General features: G+C 40.0%; 2 protein-coding genes across 2 annotated transcripts in view; one reads left to right on the top strand and one right to left on the bottom strand.

The window, feature by feature from the left end:
* Nucleotides 1-11556, bottom strand: part of LOC126266717 (uncharacterized) — a 252508-nt gene extending 240952 nt beyond the window's left edge. Inside the window, exon 1 of the mRNA XM_049971187.1 lies at nucleotides 11320-11556. Coding sequence (XP_049827144.1) covers nucleotides 11320-11407 — 88 coding nt within the window. The 5' untranslated portion in view covers nucleotides 11408-11556. The remainder of the gene's footprint in view (nucleotides 1-11319) is intronic.
* The window catches only part of LOC126267903 (uncharacterized), a 171494-nt gene that overhangs the window by 34935 nt on the left and 118650 nt on the right, over nucleotides 1-17909 (top strand). The window lies entirely within an intron of this gene.

Raw genomic sequence — 17909 nt, 5'->3', positions numbered from 1 at the left:
GTCACTGAATTGCAACAGAAGACGCTAGATGCTTGGGACAATCTATAGTAGGATGTCATTCGGCACTTTTTTTATCATTGGCATGCGAGAATACACGCCTGCTTTTCTGCCTAAGGGATTACACTGTGTACTGTGACCTGTGTGTTTCATTGGTCCCTGTATAGGATGTTTCAAAGTCTTTACGTCAAACGTCCAGGGGGAACAACTTTTGTTAGGGGAAAAATGCGACTGACGCTTCCCAGTGACGCTTTCCTATTCACCGGCCTTTAGATACGAGATTTCACCGAACTAGCAGAATCTACTAACCAGGTGTCCTGGGTAGAAGTACATCGAGAACTTTAATTTTGATGGGATACCACATTTCATACAGAGCAGATGACGGACTATACGCAATACATAGGGCACACGCACACTAAAGAGTGCCTACGGCCTGCCACCTCTCAGGGGCATAATTAATACGAAAGGACGGTTGGTATCGCCGAGAAGCGTCAGCGAATGGTCTGCCTCCCACGACGTGTTCTATCAACGACAGACGATTATCAATACTTTGAAACACCCTGTAAAATATATACCAGAATGTCTTCTATTCAGCCGTTCTTTGACTGTTCTAATTATGTTTTTAGTATGCTAACAAAAGCTAGTTATACGGGTGTTCAATTTCTGAAGCGTTTTCTGCTATGGCAGATGTTTTAGAATAGTTTCTGTTGGCGTTAATGTACAGTGTGCTCTCTTAGGAGCGTGTCAGCAGTCAAACACCGGCAGACGACCAGGGAATATTTGTCTGAGAAACATTTCACATGGGTGGCATCCATAACAGATTTAGTAAATCGTATCACTATGAAACTATTGATTCATACAATTTAAAATACGTCTGTGTATATTGTACCTGTTGTTAGTCAACGTCCTGATAGATTACCTACATAAAGGAAAACTGATCAGCAATGGTAATCAGATTTATCGAGTATCAACATTTTGTAGTGACTGTGTGGTCATCCTCAGAAATGTCAAATACATGCTTTTCACTCTCACCAGTGGTCCTGAAATTTGTCTGCTGTGAATGTAGCAAAGACAAGCAGCTCTTAAACTATTCCAAACTGGAATTGGTTTGTGAATATGTGCCTGTTGCAACACAAAATTTTGTACATTCTGCAAAATGCATAGCCCGTGTGTAGTTGTCACTTTACCATCAAAGCAGATTAACACTTTCTGGAGATATATCTGACGTTTGATTATCTATTTTCCCGTCAACGAACATTATAATGCATTAGTTTGGACAAGGAGAAGCACCATTATATTTTTTTATTTGAATTCTCGCACCATTCGTCGACTTCCTGCTCGAACAGCTGTCAGAGCCCTAGCATTCCCCACGTTACATTCTACAGCACTACAGAGCACGTGGGCCTATAAATAGACCGTGACTCATCTCCATGGAGCATCTGGTACTGCTTTCCAGGCGCTGACAACGCCATCCTATGATTCTAGGTCACTGGCTGCGAAAAAATGTAGGACCGATGAAGTGCTGTGGACTCAGTCATCCAGAATCTACTGATCCCAGTGGTTTTCAGTATACAAGTGCGAAAATGTTGAGCTGTTTCTCGAAACATGTTCATAGATATATACCATCCTGTAAAGAACAAAGAGGCAGAAGAGACAAGGGATCTGAATAGCAAATCGTGTTACAAAGTGATGTGTGGGAATCGAGGAATGATGAGTTAGCAAGGACTCCGATGACAATACAGCATTTTAATTCAGAAATATCCAAACTTCTTTCAACTTAGGAGATATCGATACGCCAGAATGCTTGGGAAAAAACACATTCCCTGAATTGTTAAACGTCCTTCGTCAGTTGTGAGAATTTACATGCACCTGAATGCTTTGCTCGTAATTATTAGCTTTAAAGTGGCCACGGGAAAGTTTGTGAACGATATGTTAAACAACTATTTATTGGCCCTGGCTGCATAGGAATAATAGTGAATAAGAGCCAATAGGAGAACAATATAAGGGATATTACTGGAGGTATAACAAAGTATGTTAGTAAATTGCGAGAAAATTATTTTGAAATTGTCATCTGATACAGTAAAACGAAGTGGGCCAAAGAAGGAGACGGTTGCTCTTAACACGTTTCGTGTTAACGAGAAGTGGATAAAGAATTCTTATGTAGTGGGACGCCTTTAGCATTTCCAGAATGAAATTTTCACTCTGCGGCGGAGTGTGTGCTGATATGAAACTTCCTGGCAGATTAAAACTGTGAGCCGGACCGAGACTCGAACTCGGGACCTTTCCTTTTCGCAGGTCCCGAATTCGGATCTCGGTGTGGCAAAGAGTTTTAATCTGCTAGGAAGTTTCACCTGTACCTTTCCTCGTTTCCAGCCGGTTTTTGGAGAAATGAAATGTTCATAACTTTGTAACTGCAATAAAAAGAAATCACCAAATGCTCAAAGATGAACGCTATCAACAGAAATAGAAGAAGTGTGCTTTCAACAGATTTGAATGAGTAAGTCCAAACAAACATAGATTCATCGGAAAAAGTTTGTCTGATATTGTGAGAAGGATTTAGGTAGTCGAGATTACTAGATTGTTTCTATAGGTGAGCCATCAATTTTTATCCAAGTCTGCGTATTGTTTTGATGCTGATGACAGTTTCCAGCAGCCAATTATCGAAAATGGAACTTTTAGTTCACATTGTGCTATAGTAACGAAAAACAGAGTGCGGTAGAATTTTACTGCAGATGCCAATGATAAGTATTTTTAGCGATCAACATTAAGATCTTCAACACCTGCTTACGGAGACTGACAGGGCAACATTCGGTCACGTGCGTTTCGCAGTGCTTCTTTTGTGCATGTGTGAAGTTACAGGACAAGAGAAAATTTTTGGGTCTCAGAGGTGTTAAGATAAAAAAGAATTTGTCTTGAAACGTCCTGGCAGATTAAAACTTTGTGTCGCACCGGGACTGGAAACAGGTAGCTTCGCCTTTCGCGCGCAGGTCTGCTTACTGAGCTACCCAAGTACGATCCCTCCCACGCAGCTACACTTCCGCCAGTACCTCTTCTTCTAACTTTCAAACTTCACAGTTCTCCTGCATACCACACGGGACTAGCACTCTGGGAGAAAGAAGACTGCGGAAAATGGCTTAACCACTGCCTAGGGTATTGTTTCCACCCATTTTGCCTAAATGCAATGATCCCACGAATCTGCCAGGAAATTCCGATGCAGAGTGAGAATTCATTCCGGTAATGTTGTTTTGATTTACAGTAACTTTCTTTTAAAGTCACTCCTTCGACATAAATCACAAGCGCTTCAGCTGCCTCGTACAACTGCCTGCCAGTAGCATGTTTGCGGACATCGATCGTAACGTTCCGCGACCTGTCGGCAGCGGCTAATTAGCTATGGCTCCTTTCGCGGCTTGTGCGGCCTTTCGAGTCCAGACGGTGGTGGCGAGCCTTCCATTGTTGCGGGAGCTCTGGCGCGTAGCCATGACGCGAACAATGGGAACCGATGTGTCTCCCATCGCCAGAAATAGGTGGGCGCGCGCTGTTTGTGTTTCAAGGCGCGGATAAGGCGCCGCTTTCAGCTTTCGCTCTTCACTCCGCGAAAAACTACGGACTACGGACGCACAGTACATAACGCCGGCTTTTCTCACCTTAACAATGAACTCTTGTACTGACTGGTGAAATATCTACGTTTTGGAATTTGAACAACATATATCACTCCTCAGCTTAAATAAATGAGAAATCTATAGGACTATCTATCTTCCATTGATCGTCATTATTTTAACTGCCTAATGTTTGTTTTCAAAGCATTTCTTTAGTCTAAAACTAGTCCTCTTAGAGCTTCACAATCTGATACATTCTATTTACATCACAATGAACGAACATTTTCGAAGTGAACTGCGTCGTTATCATCACAATTCTTAGCGTCTTTTCTCAGAACTCGGCGTGTGCGAATGCTCAAAGATGAAAGCGTTGTACCCGAGCTGCAGCTCTGATTATCTCTGTCAACAGGTTGTCAAATTTTGTTCTTTTTTTTCTTGTTTAAAAACTATTAGCGTATTCCTCTGAGCTCTTCCTTTTACAACGAGGAGTTCTACCGTCACTTTCTTTTATTGTTCGTTTTGTATTAGCTGGCAGTGATAAAAAGGATATTAACAGTGATACATAAATTGATTTTCAAGGATAAACAGCTGTATTTCAACGACCAACAGAAATCGTGTCAAAATGTAACTGCAGTTGTGCTGAGGCATACAAAGATAACAGACGTCACAAGCGTTCTGACACATACTGTTGTCGATGGTTTAAGTTAGCCCAGTATCAACTTACATTTAAATCATCCGGAGATTAGTAAGTGTGACTAGAAGAAGCAGAAATTAAACAGTGACAGTGGCCTATTGATGGAAGACAATTATGAACACTGCATAAAGTATACGTGCGCTGCCCACGTTAGCACAGCTCTTCAAAATGATTCAGAAAAGTGGGAATCTGCAAAATATGAACCGGAAGTGAACTTATTTGGATCATCACATTAAAGTAGAAATATGAGGCTGTAAATTTGCACACTATTATATGATTGTAAATAATAGTTATGTCTGTGAGACAATACTAATCTGCTGATAATACATAATAATTAGAAAACTAAAGGAACAAATGCCAACTGCACGAAATATAATGATCTTGCAGTTTTTGTAACTAGGATTACAAATAATGCATTGTCCTAGAAAAAATGCGTCCACTATTCTCTCATAACCTGCCTTCCACATGTCAAACCCCCCGAAAAATTTTACCAGCATTCAGAACTATGACTCTGTGGTGTCAAAAACACAGTATGGTATAGATTATTTTTTCCGATGAGCCAGACTGTGAAACTTCGGTTGCTCGAAAATGTCAAAAGATCCTAAAATCACTCAAATTTCTGCCACTGTTACGACGAGGATTCGTCGTAAAGCAGCGGCTGACGACGGGAAATATTTTTATCAGACAAGTTACTCTCTTTCCTAGACCACTGGCAGATGCTACTTGGAGAAAAGAGTTGTCAGAATATCTCTTTAACCACTAGAATTACTTATTTGTTGTGTTTATTGCGTGCAAAACAGCTGATGGGTTTTTTGAAACAACATAACTCACTGGTTATACACAGTTCTCACAAAAGAACAATTCCGAGTATCCAGATGCTGTGCCTAAAACAATATACAGTATTTGTTACATGATAGCATAAGCTAAACTAGTGTCTCTTCTGCCTCTCAGTTTCTGTCAACAGGTGCAAACTGCTTAAATTTTGCTTCGATATAAACTGCACAAAGAAGTTACAAGCAGTTTTCATTTACGACGCTCACCACACGATCTGTGACAGCCACTTTCCCTCTAGTCTTAGAAACTGAAATTATGTTAGCAATGTTACTTAAGTATTATTATTTAAATATATTCTGTGACTAATTTCGACGCTACCTGATGTTTCTGCTAGTTACTTTGACTTTGTTTTGTGATGGATGTTGTTGATTTTCCGAAAAAAAACTACTTTTTATTCCATCGTAAACGCGTTTTCTTTCTGAGTGCATAAAGAATGACTGATTGTATGTTACTCTTACTATATAATATTAAGTTCCATAAAGTATCTAGGGATTTGTGTAATACAGTATTTGTAAATTCTGTGCAGAAAAAAGATTTTTAGAGTTGGATCTCGCAGTGCAGCAGAAGCATTTTCCCGAACGTTGATCAGTTGATATTAAAATGTACATAATATACAGATTGAGGCAACTGTGGCAGGCCATCTCAGGTACATCCAGATTGAAGCGTCCCAGACAACTTCAGCGATATAACGTGAATGACACTTGACCGAATTTAATCAAGAGAACAGTATAAAGTGCAGTAAATCGCCGTCCCGCCGTCAGAAGACGTTCCACAAACTCCTGTCCTATTATACCAGATGTAAGGAAACACATAACACAGATGTGGGTCTTGTGTTTACGTTTGCCTTTGAAGCCCATCTGCCTCTTTTCTGCTGTTGCAGCAATCAGATTACTTGCACGTAAAGCCATTGAGACATTCGCACTGTATACAATAATTGAAAATGTGAATATGGCTTATGGCGAATGTTGCCAAAATACTAGAGCAGTGGTGCGGTTGTCTGCTGACAAGTCTCCAGATTGCGCCAAACACGATCTGTCCACGCATGAATTATAAAAAAGTTCTAGAAACTGAAAGTGTGGAGGATAAAATACGCCAAGGAAAAAGAAGTGCAACTGATGAAAGAAATGAAACTAACTTTTTAACCGCAGGAACACACAATGCAAATGTCACTAAGAGGCATCTCGGAAGTACTAGCACTATATTCCATCACATTTCATTCCCTTCATGTTTCGCGGCATCCACAGCTTCGTGGCAATGACTTCCACAATTGGTTACAGTTCTCCGAATGTCATCTACGATAGGTGCTATGTGCTGCAGCATATCTATGCGAAATTTTGTTTATGGAAGAAGCATCGTTTACACAGACCATGGGAAAGTCAGTCTTCTCAATATGCACTAATTGTCACCTGAAAATCCACTTTGACACAAAGTGGATAAAAGCAACGTTCCTGTTCTATCAAAGTTTGATGTGTATTTTTCAAGATCCGCATCATTGGTGCCTGTTTTGTTGATGGGAATCTAAATACACTCAAGTATCTCGTGTTCCTAAGACATGCTGTTGCCGCACTTATTGGAAGACATCCCAATGGATATAAAGCAATGAGTGAGGCATCAACATGACGGATGTCCCTTCCGTTTCGCACTTGTAATGACAGATCCTCTTAAGAGAACATTTGGAGAACATTGGAACGGTCGTTCAGGACACGCAAAATGGTCTGCCCACTCACTAAACTCAACACTTCTATACTTTTTCCTTTGGCGGAAATAAAAACAAGAGGTCTATTAGGAAACACCGACGATTCCCGAAGGCATGAAATGCCTTCTAACACCTGTATGTACTGCCATTAACTCCAGATAAAATTCAACGTGCTGTATTGCTTCTCCAGAATCACTTTATGGCATTTAGCAGTGCTGAAGGTTAAAAATATGAGCACTTGGTATGACAAACGTCATAACAAACACACGAACTATACCTGGGTACAGCTTGCTTGCTTTTGGTACAACAGAGCCAAATTCGTGAAATATCTTCTCCTAAAGGCACACGAACTATACCTGGGTACAGCTTGCTTGCTTTTGGTACAACAGAGCCAAATTCGTGAAATATCTTCTCCTAAAGGCGGGACAGTGGTTTGACGATATTTGATCAAGTGTCGTTACATGTTACATCGCTGAAGTTCTCTTAGAAGATTCTTTCAAATGCTACTGATAAAAATACACAGTTCAATTAGAAAAAAACTCCATGTCGTAATTCGATGACTACAAACGATAATAATTACTTGTGGACGTCAGGAAATTCGCCATATTATTCGCTGTAACTTGGCGAAAACAGAATCTCACCTCGTATACTAGGTTCTACCGTAGGGCAGATAATTGAATGGCCCCCGCCAGTATCGCCTTTGAGTACATTTAACGTTCTGCGACAGTTCAACGTGATGAGAATGTTACACAGTTGAACAGCATTCCACGGACATATTTATACTGACTCCAGTTGTGATACGTGACTCAACAATCCTTATAAACAATGGCTAATACTACTTTACATTTCTCAAATTTAGACTTACTTATCGACATTCGCTAATTTCTTTTCTGGAGATGTGACGGTATGTTACTATATTTACTATCATGTAACACATTATCAAAGTTTTACGTCATCAATGAGAGGTCTTAGAATAGTTGTTATTAATACTGTACACTAAATCATCATTACATAACATACGCAACTATTACTTGTAAATGTTCCTGACATATACCCAAAATTATTTATGTTTCTCTGAATGACATGATATTCAGAGTACTGTACTGCTTTCTGTTAGTGAAGAAGTCCTGTATTCAGCCGTGTCCTGGCTTCGTATCCCGCATGGCGTCTGAGAGGCACGGCAATCAAATGTCTTCGAAATGTGGCATTTAAAGACTGTTTATGAATAGCGCAACTGATAGTTTTGGGATCCCTATTGGCTACCGTGGAGTTAGTTTCCTTCATTCATCGGTAGCTCATGTTAAAGATAGAAGATAAGTCACTTCCCGAAACTGGATCCCTATTGAGCTTTAAGATTACACACTGTTTTCGGCAACACCAGTATTCTTTTTCCTTTGCGCGAAAGTTGAGTTGTGGCAACATTCCGTGGTTTAAGATTGCGAAGGCACAGCTTCAACATTTGGTTTCAATTCTTGTATGGCCTATTACGTTCATTCATCATCAACAAATGGGTAAACGCTAATTTTTATCATTGCTTCTGTCCAAAATTTCTTAATATTCGAAACGCGCGATGCAGATTATTGAACAAGTAGCTGAGAGAATTTTGGTAAGCGTGCTTAGCATAACTCATGTTAAAAATAAATTGAGCGGGCCGCATTCGCAGAGGGCTTTGCCAAGAAGCGCGTAACAGTGGCAGCAGGTCATTTTCTCAATCCTCGCGTCCTTCTGCGCTATAGTTTAGTAAGCCTGACGTGAAAAGTCGCAACTTCACTAACAGCCTTTATGTAATCATGGTTTAAACGAGAGTAAGACGAAATCTACGTTATTACACCCCTATTCTTGCAGCAGGCTTTATCCTCTCCTACTCACTCGTTCTTTCTCTGTCTGTCACACACACACACACACACACACACACACACACACACACAGAGAGAGAGAGAGAGAGAGAGAGAGAGAGAGAGAGACTTCGCTTTAGTTCAACAATTTGGTATTTTCTACAATGGCAGTTAACCCGAATACGAGGAAAAGCTATGCAGATTCGAAAGAAGACTCACGGGCTGACGACAGCTTGCTTAGAGATTCGTCACTAAGCAACAAATTTCCATAATATTTTGTAGGCAGTAAATGTAGTCAAATAATTTAAAAGAAGGGAGCTGACTAAGAAACATGCAAGTAAATTCAAAAGCATACCTAGCCTAAGCTGCATGAATGAAGCTCATTTGAACTTTGCAATCCCATTTTTTTTCCAAAGTTGGCACTACAGGAGATCATGATTTGACGTGAATCCTGTAAATGACAATGAAAGGAAGTGGTGTTAGCCCTATTAACTTCCTTTTAGGGAGATGGAGTACTTTTCTGCCTAGTTAGGTTGAGCTGTCGTATTGGTGGGAGAACAGGCGAAAGAGATAACAGAGGGCAGGCGTGAATGAGGTAGAATACATAATGTATTTGTAGATAGGCTACCATTCTTTAGGCCACCTGCATTTACTTGCAGATGAGTAGACAATTCATTCGAATCTTAAGGTCGAACGACTTTTCAGATGGTACATCAGTTTGTGGATCATCATTATGAATTTTGCTAATTTACACCAAAAACGGTGAGATACATTTCTGACAGTGGGTGACTTGCTTCTGAAGATGCCAGTGTAGGTAATCTGTTAATAGTTACACATAAACCTGGAATGACAAGAAAATTGTAGAAGTTTTACTCTAGAAGTCAAGGCATCTAACAAGTCACGTCTCTAACATGGTCACAATATGTCATATCTAATCATGTTATAACCGTGGGCCGGCTACTGACGAATAACATGATGATTGTCCAGATCACTGGGAAGTATGCAGAATGAAGCTGAAGGACTGGCTCAAGCGTACAGAACTACTGAGCACATGGAATTGTATATGTTCAGAGCTGACATATCACATTTATATAACACAGGAACAGGAAAACAGCCGTTACCTTTCGCACACGCGTTTTGCAGATTCTCTTTCGGTATGTGAAGAAGTGTTCATTGTTACAAAGCTTTCTAAAGCCAAGATCGTATAGATATTTCTTTATTTTAAACAACAGTCCCGACAGACGTTGCCATCATCTGTAGGTCTTCATAATTTTGTGTTAGAAAGCGTTTAGATTAGATTAGTTTTTCGTTCCATAGATCTAGGCTGAGGAGATCCTCGTGGATGTGAAACATGTCAATATCTTTTTTTTAAGCTGAAATAACAATACGAATAGTATGAATATATACAAAATATATACAATACAGCATTTGTTTCCATTAAAAAATTCGTCAGTGGAGTAGGAGTTGGCCACTAGTAAGTCTTTCAGGCTCCTTTTAAACTGATCTTTATTTGTAACTAATTTTTTTATGTTTGCTGGCAAATTAGTGAAGATGAGTCTTCCTGAGTAGTGGATCCCTTTCTCAAATAAAGTAAGTGCTTTTAAGTCCTTGTGCAGATCATTTTTGTTCCTGGTGTTGTATGTATGAACTGAGCTGTTTGTTGGAAAAAGATATATATTATTTAGGACAAATTTCATTAAGGAGTAGATATACTGAGAGGCAGTAGTTAGTATACCCAGTTCCTTGAAGAGGTTTCTACAGGACGTCCGTGAATTTACTCGACAAATAATACGTATTACACGCTTTTAGACTCTGAAAACTTTTGTTTGACTTGAAGAGTTACCCCAAAATATTATGCCATATGACATTATGTAATGAAAATAGGCAAAGTATACAGGCTTTTTCATTTTTATGTCGCCTATGTCAGCTAACACTCGAATTGCAAACACAGATTTGTTAAGGCGTTTCTGCAGTTCTATGGTGTGCTCTTCCCAACTGAATTTATTATCAAGTTGTAATACCAGGAATTTAAAGCTGTCAACCTCTTCTATCTGCTCTTCTTCATACTTTATGCATATGCTGGGTGAAAACCTCTTACAGGTTTTGAACTGCATATAGAGTCTTTTCGAAGTTTAATGTCAGTGAGTTGGGCTTTAAACCATTTATTAATATCTATGAAAATATCATTAGCAAATTTTTCTGGAACTACACTCGACATACTATTTATTGCAATACTTGCGTCATCTGCAAACAAAACGAACTCTTTTTGTGCTTGTGAGATGGAAAACAGAAATTTTGAATACCTAAAGATGACAGCGAAGTCTGTCGAAACCAGCTGTTGAAAATAAAGAAATATTTATGCCAACTTGAAAGTTTTTTTTTATCAAGTAAAACAGATCACTCCTTCTCATTTCGCTGCATAAGAAAAGTCAAATTATCATATGGCACTTGATCAAAATCACCAAGGAGAATGACAAATTCGTTCTATCCTTAATATTACATGTCAGTCGGATATCGATCTCTAGTTCACACCTCTCATTCAAATATCTTTCTGGATTCAAAATGAGGAAGACTATTGCTGAAAGAATGCGAGCAGCTGTTGGCGAATCGCCTCGCGCAGAGCCTAGATGCTATGAATAGCGGACCTTTAGCGCGAGACGGGCGTACCTGCATGGCTCCAGTGGACGCTCTTGGAGAGCTTTCCGCGCTGCTTGCCGGCGAAGCTGGCGGAAGCCTTCACCTGGGCGTTGCCCATGGCGACGTCGCCTCCCTCACGGCTACGGCTGTGGGCGGCGCCTCTCGTCCGCCATCCCCCGCTGACGGAGTTTCGTGCGTCTTGCGTTCGAGCGAAGCGCTGTGCGCTGTCCGGCCACGAGGCTCGGCCCCCCGGACACTGCGAGCTGGGCGCCTGCCGACTCCTCGCCTCCGCCGCCTTCTAAACTCGCCGCGCTCTCAGCTGCTCCGCCTTCTAAATCGGGACGCCCGTTGTAGTCACGGAAGCACTGTCTTCGTGGTGGCGCTTTCCATTGCTTTCGGATATCTATACAGTTTTTTTACAAGAAAGTGCTCTGTGCCATTACATGGACTGTTGTCGATTAAACTGTATGTAATAGGCATTCCTCCCCTATGCTACATTTTGTCTGTTTCTTGTGTCGATATATATTTTTGTATCACAGTGAATTTCATGTTAGATTAGATTAGGTATGTCTTAATTCAGGAACGGTCGATTATTCAGTAAAAAATTTATTTAATCCGTAGTTCGTGAAATTTTTCACCCTTACAGTGACTATAATTACACACTTTCTAAACATTCATGGTGGTGTCTGTTCGTTTTATATCGTGTCTCCCTACCACTTTCGCGCAACGACGCTCTGAGCGTGTTTTTTAGGGAATTGACTAGTTTGAACCTGGGACCTGTTTCTGGTAAGAAGACTCCAGACCACACATGACATGTAGAATTCAGAAGAGTTCAGTGAGACTAGCGATGATATAACCAAATACTTAATGATCTCAGCGTCAGCTCCACTGCACTCCCTGTAAAAGAATCTTAATACTAACTAAATTTAGTGGAAGGGGTTCAAGGCTTTCCTGTTTTTAGTTAGCTGGTAAAATAACGTCGAAAAAGCAGTTAAGTTTACCATTGGAAATTTTATTCTACTCACAAAACATCGTTTATAAATTGCACTATTGATAAAAGGAAATGTTTTAATACAGGATGGTAAAAACCAACAGCGTTCAACAAAAATGTGAACGAATATTCCCTGAGTGGGTTTCCAAGTTCTACAATGGATCGAAGGATGACCTATGCCATATCACGTCTATAATCTAGGTTTAAATTAAGTTTCACAAGAGAGAAAACTATCCAAATGGTCTACAGTGACCTTCAATTATCTTTAATTACTTATCTAACTTGTCATAAATTACAGTGGCTGATGTGGCTTCTCAATAATTATATAACAGAGAAATCATCGCGTTTCAGATTTTTACTTCAAGTGGCAAATGTGAACACCATGAGCTTTAATTTACGATCGACACTAGTATTAGGCAAAAAGGGGGTGTAACAGATGAGACTTCTGCAGTTCTGAGTGAAGCCTTATGCGATCAAAAATGCGGCATCGTGTGCGTTCATTACCTTGTCGGTGTTTAGGCAGCGTCAGGGCAGCAGAGGCCGGCGCAGCAGCCATCCAGCTCGCCGTCTCGGAACTAATTCTCTCCTAACTTCTCCTTACTACAATTTACCGAAGTTGGTTTAAAAAAAACTATCTGGCTGTGTTTTCATCTGACCAATCAGGGTCTTAGTGTTAACCTTAACCTCTGCCTACAAAAATTCTGTCTATCCAGTGAGAAACGTTATACTTTTCGTGGTGGGGCAATGTTTTTAAAGTTTGCAACGTAACAGAGACGCGAAAAAGTCTCACGCTAAAACCTGCAGCTGGTGTGGTCCTTTTAGCGTTATCATAAGATCTATACTGTTCTTCTGGAGGTCTGTAGCTTTTAACATGGGCTGGAAGGGTGGTCCTTGACGTAACAGAGACGCGAAATAGTCTCACGCTAAAACTTGCGGGTGGTAGTGGCCCTAGTGGTTAGCTGGCGACGTGGGTGTCCAGTCCGTCCCTTATCGCAGGGCATTCTAGCTTAACACGGTTCTGCTCTCGGCTTCTGTTCTCGTTTCTCCCCTCGAAACTGCGTCGGTCTCACGTTGGGAAGGTACGACATGCATTTAAGCATTCTTGTGTTAGTCTGTGGTATTCCATTTGCTCACTCGTTACTCGTATTACTTTGGTTAATTTAATGTCACATACTACTGGATTTGCTTATTATGTCAGGGTTTTCATGGAAGGTGTTGGATTTGCCTGACACCTTACAACTTCACAATGCTTTTTTGATGGAAATGCAGTTGATTCATATAACTGGAGGTATTCCACTTGTTGTCTGCTCTTACATTGTCTTTAAGTTACTTTTGTTCAGGTTGTGAATTCCTTTACTAAGTCTACTCTCTGAGTTTCTAATTCTCCTAGCTCAGATTAGCCAACTATAGACTACTGCAGATATCCATTTATTCAATAATGAATAATAGCGATTATTTTCATGTATGCCCTTAGGTTAGATTATCCCCCCATGAACCATGGACCTTGACGTTGGTGGGGTAAGCTACTATACAAAGCATAGTGAATGCATTATTGTGGCCAGGATAGACATAAAGCACACGCCTACTACAGTAGTACAAGTTTGTATGCCAACTAGCTCTGCAGATGATGAAGAAATTGATGAAATGTATGATGTGATAAAAGAAATTATTCGGGAAGTGAAGGGAGACGAAAATTTAATAGTCATGGGTGACTGGAATTCGTCAGTAGGAAAAGGGAAGAGAAGGAAACAAAGTAGGTGAATATCGATTCAGAAAAGACTTCCTGACACTTAAATCTGTACTCGATGTTAACAAATTTCTCTACTTCAGAAACGCTTTCCTTGCCATAGCTAGTCTCCACTTATATCCTCTCTACTTCGACCACCATCAGTTATTTTGCTCTCCAAATAGAAAAAATCATCTACTACTTTAAGTCTCTCATTTCCTAATCTAGTTCCCAAAGCATCACCTGATTTAATTCTACTACATCCCATTATTCTCGTTTTGCTTTTGTTCGTGTTCATCTTATATCCTCCTTTCAAGACACCATTGATTCCGTTCAACTGCTCTTATAGGTCCATGGCTGTCTCTGACAGAATTACAGTGTCATCGGCAAACCTCAAAGTTTTTATTTCTTCTCCATGGATTTTAATTCCTACTGCAAATTTTTCTTTTGTTTCCTTTACTGCTTGCTCAATATGAAGATTGAATAACATTGGGGACAGGCTACAACCCGGTCTCACTCCCTTCCCAACCACTGCTTCTCTTTCGTGCTTCTCTACTCTTATAACTGCCATCTGATTTCTGTACTAATTGCAAATACCCTTTCGCTCCCTGTATTTTATCCGTACCACCTTCCGTATTTGAAAGAGAGTATTCCAGTCAAAATTGTCAAAAGCTTTCTCGAAGTCTAGAAATGCTAGAAACGTAGGTTTCCCTTTCCTTAATCTATCTTCTAAGATAAGTCGTAGGATCATTATTGCCTCACGTGTTCCAACATTTCTACGGAATCCCAACGGATCCTCTTAGAGTTCGGCTTCTCCCAGTTTTTCAATACGTCTGTAAAGAATTCGTGTTAGTAACTTATTAAACTGATAGTTCGGTAATTTTCATACCTGTTGACACCTGGTTTCTTTGAGATTGGAACTGTTATATTCTTCTTGAAGTATGAGGGTATTTCGCCTGTCTCACCAGATGGTAAAGTTTTGTCATGGATAGCTCTCCCAAGACTGTCAGTAGTTCTAATGGAATGTTGTATACTCCGAGGGCATTGTTTCGGCTCAGGTCTTTCAGTGCTATGTCAGACTCTTCACGCAGTATCATATCTCCCATTTCGTCTTCATCTATGTCTTCTTCCATTTCCATAGTATTGCTCAAGTACATAGGCCTTGTATGGCCCCTCTATAAACTCCTTCCATCTTTCTGCTTTCGCGTCTTTGCTTAGGACTGGTTTTTCATCTGACCACTTGATACTCATACAGGTGTTTCTCTTTTCTCCAAAGGTCTCTTAAATTTTCCTGTAGGCAGTATCTATCTTACCCTAGTGATATATGCCTCCACCTCCTTACATTTGTCCTCTAGCCATCGTTGCCTAGCTATTTTGCACTTCCTGTCGATCTCATTTTTAAGACGTTTGTATTCCTTTTCGCCTGCTTCATTTACTGCATTTTCGTATGTTCTCCCTTCATCTGTTGAAATTCAATATCTCTTCTGTTATCCAAGGGTTTCTATTAGCTCTCGTCTTTTTACCTACTTCATCTTCTGCGGCCTTCTCTATTTCATCTCTCAAAGCTATCCATTGTTCTTCTATTGTTTTTCTTTTCCCTGTATTTGTCAATCGTTCCCTAAGCTCTCTCTGAAACTCTCTACAATCTATGGTATTTTCAGTTTATCCAGGTCCCATCCCTTTAAATTCCTACCTATTTGCAGCTTCTTCAGTTTTAATCTACAGTTCATAACCAATAAGTTGTGGTCAGAGTCCACATCTGCTCCTGGAAATGTCCTGCAATTTAAAAACTGGTTCCTAAATCTCTGTCTTACCATTACATAACCTAGCTGAAATCTTCAAGTGTCTCAAGGCCTCTTCCGTGTATATAACCTTCTTTCATGATTCTTAAACCAAGTGTTAGCTATGATTAAGTTACGCTCTGCGCAAATTTCTATCAGACGGTTTCCTCTTTCATTCCTTACCGCCAGCTCATGTTCACCTACTATTTTTCCTTTTTTTCCTTTCCCTGCTGTCGGATTGCAGTCCCCCATGACTATTAAATTTTCATCTCCTTAACTATCTGAATAATTTCTTTAATCGCATCATACATTTCTTCAAACTCTTCATCATCTGCAGAGCTATTTGTCATTTAAACTTGTACTACTGTAGTAGGACAGAGATTCGTGTGTATCTTGGCTACAATAATGCGTTCACTATTCTGTTCATAGTAGCTTATCCGTACTCCTATTTTTTTACTCATTATTAAACCGACTCTTGCATTACCCGTATTTGATTTTGTATTTATAACCCTGTATTCACCTGACCAGAAGTCTTTTTCCTCCTGCCACAGAACTTCACTAATTCCCACTATATCTAGCTTTACCCTATCCATTTCCCTTTTTAAATTTTCTAACCTAACTGCCCAATTAAGGGATCTGACATTCTACGCTCCGATCCGTAGAAAGCCAGTTTTCTTTCTCCTCATAACGATGTCCTCCTGAGCAGTCCCTGCCCGTAAGTAGAAGTTTGTGTAGAGCATAATTCCATCATCGTTAACACTTGGTTTAAGAACCATGGAAGATGATTATGTACGTGGAAGAGACCTGGAGACACTGGAATGTTTCAGATTGCTTATATAATGGTAAGACTGAGATTTAGGAACCAGATTTTAAACTATAGCCCATTTCCAAAAGCAGATGTGGTCTCTGACTGCAATGTATGAGTTATGAACTCGTGATTAAAACTGAAAAAATTGCAAAAAAGTAGAAAGTTAAGAAGATGGGACCTGGATAAAATGAAAGAACAAAGATTGTTGAGAGATTTAGAGGGAGCATTAGGCAACAGTTAACTAAAACGGGGGAAGTAATACTGTAAAAGACGAATGGGTAGCTTTAAAAGATAAAATAATGTAGGCAGCTGACGATCAAATAGGTAAAAAGACAAGGCATTGTAGATAGTAATGCCTTCACCCCCCTCCCTCCCTCTGAGACAGGATGTGAAAAATAAAAAAAAAAAGATTTTTCAAAAATATGTTTATTTTGTAGCGCACATCTTCCTGAAGAAATTGAAGTATAAAACATATATGTTCGAGCAAATCTGAGACATTTTATTTGATCTTAAGTGTGCCAAAGTGCAGTGCCACATCGCTTCAGTCAGCATACTTCTATCGCCCGTCACTATATTTCGTTCTGTGGAATTCAAACGTGTATGTTTTGCAAGGGAAGCCGTCAAAGCTGTATTCAGGACAGTGGAAATTGAAATGTGCTGCAGTACCTTTCATGCTTTCAATCGTCCGATTTAACATGCCACCCTTTTTAAACAAAACTCACAATTAATTCTGGGTAGCATTATTTGCCACCGGGAGAACAAGAATTTGCACTCTTTATTTCCTATTAGATGCTCACATTCTCTATTGTATGTTGTTGTTGTTGTTGTTGTCTTCAGTCCTGAGACTGGTTTGATGCAGCTTTCCATGCTACTCTATCCTGTGCAAGCTTCTTCATCTCCCAGTACCTACTGCAACCTATATCCTTCTGAATCTGCTTAGTGTATTCATCTCTTGGTCTCCCTCTACGATTTTTACCCTCCACGCTGTCCTTCAATACTAAATTGGTGATCCCTTGATGCCTCAGAACATGTCCTAGCATCCGATCCCTTCTTCTGGTCAAGTTGTGCCACAAACTTCTCTTCTCCCCAATCCTATTTAGTACGTCCTCATTAGTTATGTTATCTACCCATCTAATCTTCAGCATTCTTCTGTAGCACCACGTTTCAAAAGCTTCTATTCTCTTCTTGTCCAAACTATTTATCGTCCATGTTTCACGTCCATACATGGCTACACTCCATACAAGTACTTTCAGAAATGACTTCCTGACACTTAAATCTATACTCGATGTTAACAAATGTCTCTTCTTCAGAAAC

This window comes from Schistocerca gregaria, chromosome 4, assembly GCF_023897955.1.
Source record: "Schistocerca gregaria isolate iqSchGreg1 chromosome 4, iqSchGreg1.2, whole genome shotgun sequence".
Lineage (NCBI taxonomy): Eukaryota > Metazoa > Arthropoda > Insecta > Orthoptera > Acrididae > Schistocerca > Schistocerca gregaria.
This window is presented reverse-complemented; position numbering and strand designations above follow the sequence as displayed.